Below are 14,978 nucleotides of genomic sequence, written 5' to 3'. Positions count from 1 at the left end.
GTTCTAGGGAAGCTTCTTTAGATGATGCAGCCTGCGATCGTGTTTCCGTTTCCCGCACGCGACGGATGGAGGCCGTCGAACCTCTCTGCCTACAGATTATCATTTGTTGAAGAGGAAGAGCCGGTGAAAGGCGTGCTCGAAATAAACGGAATGAGAATTACGAACACTCTTGTCTCTTCTCGTTCTTCGACGCGACGAAGCTCGCGAGGATCGATCTAATTTCTCGCTGCTGTGTCGGATCTACGACGTTCACGCGAAGTCTTCCCCAATACGTAGACAGTGCTAGCGAATCTATCATCGAATTTCGATCGGAGACATTCGAAATGAACATGAGATTAAAGAAAGATATGGTACTACGAAAGAGAAGGGAAGAATGTTGATGATGGAAAACGTACCGACGAATCGTGTTAAGTTCCAATGATTCGCGGGCTAGAATCCGTTTCGATCGCGATCAATCTCGAACTCCGCGCAGCATCCTTTCCGAGCATACTTTTCACCAAAACCTGACACACACATGGGTACATGTATACATGCATACATACACGCGTGTTCTTCTACGAACACGCACAGACATACAGATATACAGACACATGAAACACGGCAACAGACATCATCCGCAAATTCGATACATATCATGTAGGAATTAAGATGAAAGAGGAAGAGATCGATGTAACGTATTGAAGAGAAAACGCTTTGCACTTGGTCACCCGGTACGTAGTCAGCGAATCAGGATTCTCGTTGACACTAGAACTACCAAATAATTGAATTGTTTTGTATGTTCATTTGTGGAGAGACTTATGTTTTAGTTTTTACATTAGTAAATCAGTTTACTTAATTATTCCTTGGGTAAGCTATAAATGATGATTTATAATTATCTTTTCAGTAATTGTAAACAGGAGAAACTCGAAATCAGTGATTTTGGCCCGTTTGATAGTTCTAATGTTAAATGTTAAATTAGTGAGAAATCAGATCGCGTTGAGAGTGATCTGCCAATAGATTTTCAAGGAAAAAGGAAAACGTTAAGACTGACAGAGAATATCGTTGCTCGGTGTTCGTTATCAGAGTTCAATAGACTCTTGATGATCAAGGGACTCAAGTGCGAAGCGAGATAACGACAGCTGTACTATAGGTATAGCGCTATTAATAGATGATTATCAGTGGAAGAGTAATATACAGTAACGATGTAATTAATATACAGTTTGAAGAAAAAGAAGAAAAAATGATTGCTTCGATTTTACTACAACCTTATCCCAGCTAGATCCGGGAATCGTTGAAACGCTTCCTTTGTAGATCGATACCTTTTGACAGTGCTAAATCTGCTGCATGCACTCAGCTGCGTAAAGCGATGAATAGACCATGCATCTTTTCGTGTACGGAATTCTCTCGCTATAATCACGCTTGTTTACTCGCAGCACAATAGAATCCCAAATTAATTGTAATTAATCGAACGTTGGAAGAATGATAAGAGGAAATTTCAGATTACACCACAGGATACATACGATTAGAAGGATGTTACAAATGATTAAAAATATTATAGAGAGAGAATATTTCATTAGAAACTGGAAATCTTGGTTGATTTTATTCAAAACAAATCGAACTAGATTTACTATAAACACAAGTACACTCGACATGCAGAAATGATACAGCATTGCGTTAATCCTTTCGAGACTGACTCAAGATATAATTATTCATAACCTTTCAACGAGAAATTCGGAATCCGACTACACTCCTATACCAAAATAAATTTTTCCTCTAAACAGCAATAAAAATCTAGAAAATGAATCTCGGAAGGATTAAATCTTATATAATACTATGAAATCTACAATGAAACATGGCGGTACATTATTGGTCAGGATTACAATGGGAACGATCTCGAGCAAGACAAACGCCGAACACGCTTGGTAAATAAAGGTTTATTATTCGTCATTCTTTCTCCTCTATCGTTATTTACTTAACTTCTGTTCGGACAGAATTTACAACTAGAGGCACTAGTCAAGCTTAAACTCTAGCTGACTACGAAGTTTCTTTCCGTAATTTATGCTCGATGTTTCTAACACTATTCGGGCTCTCTCTCTCTCTCTCTCTATCTCTCTCTCTTTTTCTCTCTCTCTCATTCTCTTCCTCGCTCTCAATTTCTTTCCCCAGGTACGACGAGATCCCGGGGAGCGGCAAAAATCGAAAAAACTGGTGTAAAGTCGAAGATTGACTAGAACTAGCGTGTTTCCTTTACCTTAATCGATAACTAATTGTAAGTAATATGCTCACTCCATGTTACTCTTATTTTATTTCTTCTTTGATCACTGACCATTAAGTGGTTCCGCTATATCGGTGTTCTCTCTGTGTAGTATGCGTGTGTTCTTTTTTGTATATCTGTGTATTCGTGATATCCGTATCATATATATGTATATACGTGTGTATACCTATGTATATGTAATATAGAAACAGTGTGGCTGTATATGTAAGTACGTGTGTGTGACGGGTCTCTTATGTTCTTCACGCGTGTCCTCGCGGTGAAAGATCACGGATTCAGCGATTACGGAAGAGAGAAAGTACCGCGACTCCGCGTCCCCTTAACCTCTACTCCAATAAAAACACTATTGTATATACCCTAAGAATGTAAAATACCGGCTTCATCTTGAAGGCAATCGTAATCTGATTACCATGGAGAGAAAAAAAGTGAAAAAGAAACGATAACGCGTCCTCCAGCCTTGGTTACCTGGTTGCATTCTGCGTCCTTGTCGCGTGCGTACAAATGGCGTCCGCTCTTGACCGCGACGCCATTTTGTTAGCGGCACGCGCGGCCGAAAACTTGGGTACCCGTGCAAAACGGGAAACAAATCGTCGACAGAAATACGTCGAATCGAGTTATTCCTGTTTCTTTGTTCTTTTCTCGTTTCTTTGGTTTCAATTAATCGTCCTGTGAGCGTGTGTCCCTCGTTCGTGATTATCGGCGGTTTCGACTCGTTATCGTTCATCAACTCCCGTGTAGGTAGTAGGTAGTAGGTAACTCGGTTTGCGTCTCGTTGGAGATCGAAGTCCGTGTGATTAGTAATATGCGAAGACAAGAAGAAGCAAGCGGCAAGAGAAGAGGCGGGATAAACTGGTTTTCCGTTAGAAGACACGGCTCCGTTTTGTTACTTGAGACGATTCAAGGGAGGGTAGTCAAGGGAGGAATCTAGGGAGAATGAATCGGTTAACAATGGCACGCAAAAACCGTTAAACATTAACATTCACTTTTGGTCACACAGATAAAAAAACAAGCGAAACGTGTCGTCGCTTTTTCTTTTGGTTTGTTAGCCAGCGAATTCATTGGCATCGTTGCATTTCGTTTCCACTCGTTTCTCCGTTGGCACAAACGTGTTCACACCGTTCTTCTTTTTTTTTTCTAGTCGTTCGCTTACTGTACAAGAAAATTAGTAATACAAAGGGGAAACAATTAACAATTCAAATTCAACAAAAAGAAGAAACAAACAGCCGAAGGTTCGAGTTAATTCATGGGCAACATAAAGAAGATTTTCTCGAAGCCCGAGATTTGTACTAACTTAATACTGAGAATTCGCGCTATCCGGACTGGTACGCACACTTTAGACCGGAAGTGACGGCGTTCCAAGTGACAAGCACACACGCTTGTGAATGTGTAATATATGTATTATATATATATATACGTATTATATAATATATATAATACTTCATTTGACCCAACCTGCTTTTCTCCGTGCGGATAGCCGTCGAGTTTCTCACGCAAAACTGGACCGACACCGGGCAGTGTGTCACTACGGCAGAATCGCATGAATTTCTTTTATATAAGAACTGGCACAGTGAGGCAATGATCTTAGGATTCTCTAGAAACTAGTAACCGTAAACGTACTTATTGATTTACTTATTGACTTGTATGATCCATCCGCTCGTCCGATCATCCCAAGCCCATTCATCCTAATAATATATCCTCATTTGTTCCCTATGAAAACTCAGCGGTGACAACATCGAACTGTCGATTCGTTGTCGACGATTCGCGAGAAACGGGAACATTTGATTCATTGAAAAATACATCTTGGTTCGAAAAGTAAAAGAAAAGATCAAAGTGTTGTACACGTTATCGTCAATATTCTGAGAAAAATTGTTTTACGCTCATGATCATTGACAGTAGGACTAGAGGACAACAGTATATATCTGTCGCAACGCCGACAAGGAATCGATTCTTGTTCCATTTTCATCAACATCCGCGACGAAACATGTATGTAACTATTCGCAACGTCGACGATTTCTCTATACTCCGGTCACAGCCTTCGGGGATGTAACGTGATGCATGTTATTATCACTGTTTTATATACCTATAACGCCTAAGAAAAAAATACTGCAGGCACGATTAAAACCTCGAGATATTCCCTCTTCGAGTGTTTCTTGTTCTTCTTTTCTTTCTTCTAAGTCTCTCCCCTCAATTGCGTTCGAACGACCAGAAACGAGCACGTCGGAACGACGAAACCGCGAGAGATTTCCATCCCGGTCGTTTCAACGTGAAAACACTTGGAAAAAGAGAAGACTGACGGTACGGATATGTGCAACAATCTCTTGCTTCGTGAAAAACAGATGTCTCGAAGTATATATGTTCTTTCAAAACATAAAATTCTCTGCTCGCTACAGTGAAACCTTTCTACTTCCGTCTTTTCTGCCCGACGGAATGTAATCACTGCTCGTTCCGGAATCGCGTTCTACTACCAGTCTATATAGTCTGTCGAAATTGACGTTACTCTAAAACGATTTAAGATTAAAATTCGAAGTATCGAAACGTGCCGCGTCGATTAAACCCTATTATTTAAAATGAGCAACTATCGAATAGTAAAACCTCCGACGTCTTGAAGACCAAAAATTTCGCCGTGTCCACGGCACCTGATTCACATTCGTCTCTCTGCCATTTCCTTCTCGTCGTTCTCGATTCACGCACAGACTGAACACGATGTGCATGACGAGATATACATATATGTATGTGTGTACATATATACATAGAGGATATGCGTACCCATATTATATACATATATACATACACACATACACGCGAAACGTATCACCCAACGCAAAGTCAAAGATGAGATAGTACGCGTGAAATCCTACGATTTATGCTTTACTGATGCCGAATTCTGCCATATCATAACACGCTGAACGAGCGATCTAGTTTGCAGTAGGAACCACATAATCTGTCACCCGAAAGTCGGTCGTATCGTTGGTCGTCGTTTTATCGTTACCCTGATTTAGTCAGATATCAACCTCGAACATGTCTTGTTCGATCGGTTTTTTAACCCAACTCCCAAGGTGTGCTTTTACAAAAGCCTCCTTCAACTGATGCTTGGCAAGCTGTCGCATAAAGAAAAAGCGGAAAACAGAAACAATGCTGAACCACAGAACCGTGAATTCGAAACGTCTTCATGATTAGATCGGCGACATTTAATCGCCTACTCACCGAATAATTTTGCACGGACGATTTCGCGTCCAGGTAGTGACGGCACTGATTCTTATCAGCGTCGTCTATCGTGTCGAGTTTATCGAGCAAGTTGTAAAACCTCCTGAACAGACCCTGTTTTGATATCCTCGACGGTTTGCCTAACTCGTCCTTCCCCGTGGTGCAATTTATCACCTCAGCATCTGCCTGACCTGTGGAGAAACACCGACGAAAAGCGTTTTACACCAGAGTTCTTAAACTAGCTCTGGACCTAACTCCTGGATGGGTTGCCACGTACCGATGGTCCAGTTTACACTGTAGTTGGGCGCTTTCCCGGGTTGCCTAACTTCCGAAGACGTAATGAGGCTCATTAGCGGCTTGTTAAGTCTATACGGTGGCGGCAAACCCTGAATAGTATTTTCGATACGGCCGCAGACCGCCCTGTACATGTGGCTTGGGTTCAATAGACTGCCTAAAACGATGCTGTGGAAGTAAATTGGCTCGATGAAGTGGCTTAGAAGTGCACCTTGCACACCAAGTACGTTCCATCGAGCTATTTTGTCCGAACACGACATCGTCAGCAGTCTTTGGCCCTGATAACCAAAGAAAACAGTTTTGTACACTGCAGGTTGTTCAACGCCAAGTAAAATATATCGAATTGCTAGTGTGATATGTTTAATTTGAAAACGTTCGTGTAACTTTAAAAATAAAATATCTTGTTTGTTGCGATACGTTTGAAAAATGTCTCTCTCAAAGATTATCATTAGATTACTGTATCATAGAGTAGGGTATACTCTGTTATAGAATAAAGATTAATATCCTCTAATATCTGGGTAGAATCTAATCTAAACAGTACTCGGAATAGTTTCTCTGACAAATTTTACCCAACTTTGGGTAAATAAGATAAATCCTATAATGACTGCTCACCATAAGCACACCGTCCCACGTCTGTATCCCCTCACTGCTTTTCACCGGTATCGTTCCCTCGCCAGATTCTATCTTTGTCCTCAGTTGACCTCTAGCTCTACGGTTTGGATGTTTGTCGACGGACTCGTTCTCCTCGTGGGGGGAAAAGATTCTAGCGTCACCGCACGGGGCGGTGTTAATGTACAAATGAAATTGAATGCCTTGTTTCAGTTTAAAACCCTTCTTCGCGGGTTCCAAAATGGACTCCGCGGCTCGGTCCTCCGTGTGCAGCTCTAACTGCTTGTACAAGTATTCGCATAGACACCTACGCGCCACCACCTCCGCGTGGCAATCGTTTAGGGCACCGCCGCTGACACTCAAATGTTCCCCAGATACGCATTTCGTACCTTTTCGTTTAAAAGAAATAAAAAGCAATTGTTTTATATAAGCTCTCGGTTCGAAATTACGAGTGTACGCAGAAGAACTGAACTCTCACCGGTCGTCACACAGATTAATTCAGCGTCCGAGCCTTTAGTCTGGACGATGCCCGCCAGAACTTTGCGCCTAGCATGCTGTGGTTTTGACTGTATCAGTTCGCTGAACTTTTGATTCACCATTTTCCCGATTTTATCTGCCAGCATTTGCGGCAATTGCATCTGATCCTGCCAGTGTCCGCTACTAGAGAAATTCGGTAAAACGCGAACTGGCAGCGGTATGCAAAACGAGGAACTGTGGACGTTCCTCAGTTTCGCTAACGCCGCCTTGCTCGCGGCAGCTTTCGCTAACTTTTTGCTAGGTCCGGTACCCTCGAACGTCTCGCCGTCGATGGTTACCGATATCGTGAATTTTGCGTAACTTTCACCACTATCGGATACACATTTGTATACTACCCCTGGGTACAATTCATTTATCAGCGCTACAGGACCTTTCTCTAAAAATTTATTTGTGCTCTTTGGTTCTTGCGTTAGAGTTTTAAATGCATTGACTAGATGATTGTCACGCTCTGTGACGTCGCTAGTGAAATCTGGCTCGAGAGGCATGGAAGGCTGACAAGTGTTTATCGCTTGGTGTACCTCTGGCGTGTTCCTGAACTGAATAATATTTCTCAATGCCAGCTCTGCAGCAGCATGTTTTGCCATTTTTTTAGTACGACCTTTGCCTTCATAAGTTTGTCCATCTATCTGTACAGCAATTGTAAATATAGGAGCATGAGTGGGACCGGTCTGGTCTACTACTTTATACACTGCTCCAGTCTTTAATTCGTTCAATGCGCACACAGCATTTTTGGGTTGCGGGTTCTTGTGACGTTTCTTCGGATTGGTATTACCTGGTGGAATAAGAAACACAAATCAATTTGCTCAACGATTGACCAAAAGTCTCCTTTGCAAGCAGGACCTCTAAACCTGGAATGCTTATAAAGTGATACGTATTCGACTCGTGACTCCCCTATTAAGAATTTGAAAACCTTAATGCCCATATATGAGACAACTAAGTGTTGGTCAATAGCATCGCAAATGATAACTAAACCAACCACTGACCTTCTGGTTCTGATTCTGCAGGCCTCTTCAGCACAGGCCTCGAGATATTCGGTTGCTCCATCTGTGAAGGGGACAGTGAGCTACAATTAACAGCTCTTGGGGGAACAAAGTTTCTGTTCCAAAAATAACAGCAATTAACGGAAGCTCAACACTGTCATATGTACCTCCTGTGACCGGTCCCGACCAGACGTTGTCACGTTAACGACCGTGAACGCCGTGTACTCTAAACAATGAGAAAGATACGAGGTTTCCAATGAGTACCGCAATACGCTTAACGTTGAATTAAAAAGAGCCTATACAAGAATATACCGTACTTGTCTCTGCAGTGCCCTTCTCGTTATTCAACATGATCAGACCGTTTGACATGTCTCTTATCCAGTGAACACAGTAGATATTCGCACCCGAGGAACACGACCGTCTCGAAACACTGCACTGTTACATTGATTTTAATTATACTCGTGTCGCGATGCCCACAGCGCCACTGACGTTTCTCTCGACCACCAACATAACCTAATTCCCCACAACCCGTCCCGATGTTTATGGCACGAAAAAACCGAATCGCTGATACGCACGGGGACTGCCGGAGCCAGATTGCTAATCAGCCGGGAGATGAAAATACGTAACCGTCGACCGAACACTAACTTTATTCTTTGATCAATCCAGCGTGTAGAGCACGGACCTCCCGACTGCGCAACGTACCGCGCACGCGACAAGTAAAACTGGCGCGGCTAGTCGATTTGAAAGGCTCTAGTCCAGCGGAAAGCGCTCTTCTCCTAGAATCGGGCTAACGATGCGCAAAAACTTTCAGGTGCAACGGAGACAGGAACAGACGACCGTCAACTATATACGCCAGTCTTGTTTTCATGCTTCTAATCCTCCTCGGGGAAAGTACAGAAATAGTTTCCCGCGGTTATCAACTTCGCGATGCGACCTCATCCCCACCACACTTCCTCAAATACCCCCTTTTCATTGCCAGAAATGTAAATTTTCCATGCGAAACACGAAAATAAAATTTATATAAATAGTCCTTGGTTGTAAGACCACCAATTCGAACACGTATCACCATAAAAGTATCCCAGGAATTTAAGATGTTGAATAAAAATATTTAACAAGCAATTAGACACTAGAGTAACATAAGAATTCTATTATCAAATGATTAACAGTTCCTATTTAGTTTGAATGCAAAACCTTTCCGTTAATTCGAGCTTACCCTTTGTGCAATTCAACGGCAGTAAGTAGTATCCGATTTTGATTGAATTGATCTTGAATGAAGTCTTCTTTTTCTTGACAATGTGGATGCAATATATGAGAATATTATCAGCTACATCGCAGTTGTGTTTCGACGTGCCGATTCTAACATCTTTGTTGCCCAAAACCGGCAATTGGCACGAATTGCATCGTAACTTGTCCTCGAACGATTGCAGCTGGGCCGTTACGTAATTCCGTTTCACTTGGTGCAGGTTGCAACAACTGCATGACATTTTTCCCGATGTCGATACCATGATCGTCGTAGAGTAGCACGTGGCTAAACGCGGCGAAGGAATACTTAAGCACTTCTAAGCAAGTTCCACTGAAGTAAACAGGACTACTGCTCGAAGCAAACTGATACATTGTCGACGATTTTCTTCGCAGGTTTTTGTTTTCCTCGCCGCTACGCATCCTTCGTAGAACTGCAACAAAGAAGGGCAACAAATATTTGCCGCTCGAATTCAAACTGTTATTGGTCTGCTTTAAAAAAATAGAAAAACATACTTATGATCTTTCAATAACGCAAGGCCGTCCGTCGTCTCACTCTTCACACTATTAACCCATTACCGCAAACAACAGCTATAGCCGTCCATTTAACGGACTATACTAATGCATTTATTTGTTTATTTTTCAGTAATACATTCAACAAAAATGACGTAATTCTAGATAACATGGAAGTTGATTTTGAACAAGTTAAAACAAATAATTTTAAAAAACTGCGTTTCTGGGCACGATTTTAAAACTAAAAATGTGCGGCGATGGGTTAACGATTATACTGTATCGCATAATTCAAATTAAATATTAGGTGCATACAATAAATATTATATATTTGTTTGTTGCCGCACGAGTGCAATGCACCCCTTGCACCCTCGAGTTTGCGCGGCCCTGTTCCTTTGTATTATAAGAATTTTTATGCGTACTGCGCGCTCAGACAATGTAAGAAGAACCTAAAACATAAAGACAGAGAACAATAAGCAGATGAAAACAATGGGTATAAACATTGGTTATCTGTACTCCTATTGTACAGATATTGTTACGTTTCAGTAACTTTTAATTACAGGAACGGTACGATTGACTTTACTATGTAGTCGATAATTCCGTTAACCCTGAATTATTAAAACGTACGTTAATTTGTCTCTGTATTGGAGAATAACGATTTCGCAAAGTGTGACGAGTATATCGATACAAAGAACAAATTAGGATTTATAATACTAAAATCTGATTCGTAATAAATTCAGTCGCACTGTTACATTATATTTCAAAAATGTTCTATAAATTCGTAGCGACCTCCTCCCTGCACTGAAGGGTTAAACGAATTTCTCCGGAGATCAGAAACTGCACGAGACTGCGATTAGATTTAAGATGGCCATTTCGAGCGCTTTCGAAGCTGTATAAAAATATCTATCAATCAGACACAAAGTCAAATGGACCATGAAAATTGCACGAGTTCCCTTCCACATTCTCGTCCTTTTTCTTTCGTCACGGAAATGGGCTTTCATGTTACGATACTATACAAATAAAACTGGATTCGATCCCTCGAAAAAATGACTCGTTATCGTTCATCTTCTTTTTCCCCGTCCGAGGAAGAATCGCTCCACTTTCAACGGTACCGGTGAACCGGAAGCTTTAGTCGGTGTAACACGCGCCGCTTCCGATATTTAGTGCATCTCGATTATCGGCGATACGCTTAGCCCGTGACAGGATTATGATTAATGGGCCGGGGTCGATAAGAAACCGGTCGTTAGAAAATGCTGATTTTCTTAATCCCGCCAGGAAGAGAGGCGAAGTGGAACTTGGTTGATGAATAAGTTTCTCCGCCATATTGCTACTGTTGGGGGGTGCTCGATCAACGGCGTACATTTCTTACTGTATCAACCCTAGATTACGAAGCCATATTCAAACGGTAAGCACTTGTTCTATAGACACAAATAAATGGGACATTTATTTTGAGACATCAGTAACCTAGGGTCAATACAACTCATTCATCTTAAATTAATTCAATTCAATACACCTTATTAATGTCTTATTCGTTTGAACGCCAAGACAACTTCGTTGCAGCTGCAACATCTGCAGACTATCCAGAAGCATTAACAACGTTGGCGGACACTGGCGTCTGAACAATGTCAATATCTTTATAATTCTACTCGTACTTTCACCGATCTTCAAAATACTGTCGTTGCGTGAGAATCCATTTGTTTCTAGAATTGTTTACACAACTGATCATCCGATCATAGCCTTGCCTTGCCTAAAATACAAGGATTTTCAACTGCACGGGGCGGTGCGTTATCGAATTGCTTTGCATTTCCTTTTTTGATTGATCGCCGTAGCGTTAATTTGTCGATCTCGTTAGCTTAATCTCGACTTTTATTCAATAACCGCGGAACAACAACCAATTTATCGGCTTGATAACGTTCCTGGTCGTATTATTCGGAATCACTGCAGGTCGCCAGTACGTTTCCACCGACGGCCAACGATACCCTCGGGATTTTAAACGCCGGTGCAACATGTTCGGCCATCGTTTGTTACCGTTGGTCCTAGCAGTCGCCCTAATTTCGTTGGTGAGCGGACCAAGAGAGATTTTGCCCTTCACTTCCAATCCTTTCCAGGGTAGTTTCGTTTCGAAGTTTCACGAGGAATCTGTTTGCCTTTCAGGACCCGATTGGGGCGGACATCAGGAAAGACTGCCGCAGGGAGTCGAAGGTTTCATGGGGTAATCTATCAAGCATTCAAGAGTTCGGCAGACTGCGGGTTTTACGCGTTTATAGCAGTGTTTCTCAAAGCTAGAATGATGATTCTGGAAACATAACTAGTTTCTCATTTTCATTCACTTTTTAAAATAGCTAATATGTATGCATGCATTTTATTTGCTATTTCTTTTGATATGAAATCTGTTGAAATTCGGGTTGCAGATAATTCATCGTATTGAATAATTACTTGTTCGTTTCATAAAATCATCACCGCATTAGGAAGATTATTATTAATAACGAATGATAAATTGATAAGTAAATGTCATGGAATAATCGTTAAGAATACTTTGGTGCGAAAAATGTGACTCGAAGGAGGTTGAGAATCACTGATTTATAGCAAACGCTGGAGTGCCGAACGCAATATAGTAAAAACTTCGATCGGAAGTCCGTAAAGATTTCGCTTTACCCTGGGACTATCGAAACTTTTTCAAAGAAGATAAACATATCATTCAACCCCGGCTCGATAGATTCATCTGTTAGAGTACACATTTGTGTAAAAGTCCACAGTTCATAGATCAAAGAACGTTCCGTCTCTGTTTAACGTTTCAGCGTCGTTGAGGCGAATGAAGTCCGGCAACTTCGAGCACGAAGACCCGAAGCTGAAGTGTTACGTGAAGTGTTTCATGGTGAGACACGGCATTCTGAACGACAATGCGGAAATAGACGTGCAGAGGGCTCTTAGGCACATACCGAGAAGTTTGCAGGCCTCCTCGAAACAACTGTTCAACAAATGCAAATCAGTCCGTGAGTTGTGCAGGAGTATTAGATTTACATAGTCTGAGCAATCACCTGTTTCGAATAATGTTGTTTGATCAACTATCAATTAATCAACCGACCAAATAATTTCACTTATTTCCGACGTAAAAGTATTCCACTGCGAAGCATGTCAGACTAGAAATAAATAACGTATTTTCGATACTTAGCACCTAGAGCACTTGAGAAACCTCTACTTCAGTCTTTCTAGGGTTAAGTGACTCTTTAGGGTGGAGAGTTTGCTTTAACAAACCCATTTGTTTCCAGCCGCAACCGATTCTTGTGACAAGGCCTATCAGATGGCCAAGTGTTACGTGAAAACTTACCCGGAGGTAAGCGTTATCTTTAATTCCGGGCAACTATCAGCTTCCTCTTCATCGTCTCGTGTTACAGATTCTGCAGACCGTGCCTTTGATCTAGACAGTTTGATCAGCAGTTGACTTACATCTAATAAAGTTCTTGATGGGTTAAACTAGTATATGGAAGCCATATTTTATAATTTCTGAATATTTTGTATAATAACTTCAGAAGCCGAAACATTCAATTTTTCAGTTTTCGTTTCCTAGAAACCACATTGGTGAGTGACTCGTATCGTGCGTATTTAAGACAATGCAGTCCAAGAAGCGAAGAGGTCACTATAAAACGTTGACCTGAAAACACGAAGTTTTCCACACCAATTTCCGTTGTCGTATATCTCGTATATTTGTTACTGTTAATTAAACTATTGCACCTGAACATCACAGTTATAATTCTTACACGCGCGTAAACCTAAATTGCGCGATTAATTTCTCAAGGAATCACGTTTGTCGTGAAGTTATATAAAAACAGGTGAAAAATTAGCGAGCTACCCCCGCATCATACAACAGTGCCAAACCGCGACTATGCGGTCTCGGGACTCAAAAAGTTAAAGGGACATCGAATAACCGCTGGCAGGCGAGGAATTAAGTAGTCACGGAAGCTGGCAGACTTTTATCAAGGGGGCTGAAAGGGAATTACCCCGGTCGCATCAAGCGCACAGGTGCATTTTCCATCGAAGAAAGTTCCGCGCCCGCGGTAACGACCTCGTCGAGTTCATCGATGGGTTCCATTCTTCGTTCGCGCGCGACAAATCGGGGGGAAAGATCGTTAAAGGCGATCGGGCGAGAGTTCCAATCAGCGGGAACCGGATACCAGTGTCGGGCGAAGTTTTATTCGCGTAACGGATGAAAGACAGGAATAACTATTAAATAAACTGCAGCATTTATAGCTCGTAAAATTTACAGCTCTTCAATGTAAAAGATAACAAAACAGTGTAACTATACCGTGGAATTAAGTACATTTCAGGAAAGAGTAAAGTTTTATTTTGCGAGGATGTGATAAAAGTAAAATTGAAAAACTTTATTTTTCTCGCCATCGACCTTTCGACTTCATCTTCGTTAGGTTTCGTTTAATTAGTATCCAGTTCTGTCGGCAGCGTGCTGTTCTTTGACTTCTTTATTTCGTTTTCTTGTTCTCTTTATTTTCAAGTCATAGAAGTTTTTAATTATCAAAGTTATCGTTCGAAATGGTTCTATCTATTTAAGAGATATTCATTTTCATAAACACTATTTGACATAGGTTTCAATTTTCAAAGGCGTGATTAAAAGAATCCCTACTCTAATCCTCTATTTTAAAACTCTTATTAATTCCTCAACGAAGTATCTAATAAGTGTCCACGAATCAAGTATTAACCCTAAACGTACCGATTAAATGACCGATTTTCAAATTTGAGTTAAAATTCTGAATTTTCCTTTCTTCATTTATCTTCATACCAATTCCTATATTGACACATTAATCAGTTTCTTAATTCTTGTCTTCCTTTTCTGCTTCGATTAAGAAAAATGTATACCTGTATTTCGTAATTACTTATTCGACTGGTAGGAGTAACTGTATACAAAGTGTCGGTCTACTTAGTGTTAACATTTTCGTCGATAGAGGCGGCAATCGGTGAGGCCGACTAGTTTCGCGGACGGGACATGTCGCGCACGTGCCTCCGGCCGACTTCTGAATAACGTGGCTCGTGTCCGTATTCACCGGCACGGAACTGGGTCACCGTTCTGCCCATCGGGGGTATTAAAACAATCTCTAAGCTCTCCGCCGGAAAAACGGGGCACGGTCGAGGGGGGCGGCGGCGTGGGGCTACAGGGCGCAAATAACACCGAGGGTGGCGCAAGCACAACGCGCGTAGGAGAAAGTGCAAGGGTTACCGGCTCTCTCTTTGTCCCGTTCTCACCGCGTAAACGAGAGAGGAACAAAAGAAGCGAGAAAGAAGGCGACGCTGATGAGCGGCGCATAAGTGGCGAAAGTACGGCGGAGAGAGAAAACGAAAAAAGA

General features: G+C 41.7%; 2 protein-coding genes across 3 annotated transcripts; one reads left to right on the top strand and one right to left on the bottom strand.

Annotated features, from left to right (window-relative positions):
- Nucleotides 1–1,897: 1,897 nt before the first annotated feature.
- Adar (adenosine deaminase acting on RNA) lies at nt 1,898–8,624 on the bottom strand. Of its 2 annotated transcripts, none has more exons than XM_076373374.1 (8): nt 8,193–8,624; nt 8,043–8,101; nt 7,879–7,939; nt 6,837–7,667; nt 6,362–6,747; nt 5,733–6,027; nt 5,456–5,646; nt 1,898–3,175 (listed from the first exon to the last, which is right to left on the bottom strand). In XM_076373374.1, the coding sequence occupies exons 1-8, from the start codon at nt 8,242–8,244 to the stop codon at nt 3,149–3,151; spliced, it is 1,902 nt and encodes a 633-aa protein (XP_076229489.1). In that variant the 5' UTR covers nt 8,245–8,624; the 3' UTR covers nt 1,898–3,148. The 2 variants fall into 2 exon arrangements, with proteins under 2 accessions (XP_076229489.1, XP_031825777.1); XM_031969917.2 differs by having other exon boundaries at nt 1,898–5,349; nt 8,193–8,623.
- Nucleotides 8,625–11,630: 3,006 nt separating this feature from the next.
- On the top strand, nt 11,631–13,160 carry Obp9 (odorant binding protein 9). Its single transcript, XM_076373361.1, has 5 exons — nt 11,631–11,684; nt 11,779–11,836; nt 12,423–12,617; nt 12,894–12,958; nt 13,020–13,160. The coding sequence occupies exons 1-5, from the start codon at nt 11,631–11,633 to the stop codon at nt 13,044–13,046; spliced, it is 399 nt and encodes a 132-aa protein (XP_076229476.1). The 3' UTR covers nt 13,047–13,160.
- The last annotated feature ends 1,818 nt before the right edge of the window (nt 13,161–14,978 follow it).

This window comes from Nomia melanderi, chromosome 13 (assembly GCF_051020985.1).
Source record: "Nomia melanderi isolate GNS246 chromosome 13, iyNomMela1, whole genome shotgun sequence".
Taxonomy (NCBI): Eukaryota; Metazoa; Arthropoda; class Insecta; order Hymenoptera; family Halictidae; genus Nomia; species Nomia melanderi.
Note: the sequence above shows the minus strand (reverse complement) of the source record. Positions and strands in the feature narration are given on the sequence as shown.

Coding starts and splice junctions, on each gene's coding strand:
- Adar (XM_031969917.2), bottom strand. CDS start 8,244: ATGTCAAACGGTCTGATCATGTTGAATAACGAGAAGGGCACTGCAGAG. Junction 6,748..6,836: donor ATTAATCTGTGTGACGACCG/GTGAGAGTTCAG, acceptor TTAAACGAAAAG/GTACGAAATGCGTATCTGGG. Junction 5,647..5,732: donor CAGTGTAAACTGGACCATCG/GTACGTGGCAAC, acceptor GTTTCTCCACAG/GTCAGGCAGATGCTGAGGTG.
- Obp9 (XM_076373361.1), top strand. CDS start 11,631: ATGTTCGGCCATCGTTTGTTACCGTTGGTCCTAGCAGTCGCCCTAATT. Junction 11,837..12,422: donor GGAGTCGAAGGTTTCATGGG/GTAATCTATCAA, acceptor TTAACGTTTCAG/CGTCGTTGAGGCGAATGAAG. Junction 12,959..13,019: donor ACGTGAAAACTTACCCGGAG/GTAAGCGTTATC, acceptor CTCGTGTTACAG/ATTCTGCAGACCGTGCCTTT.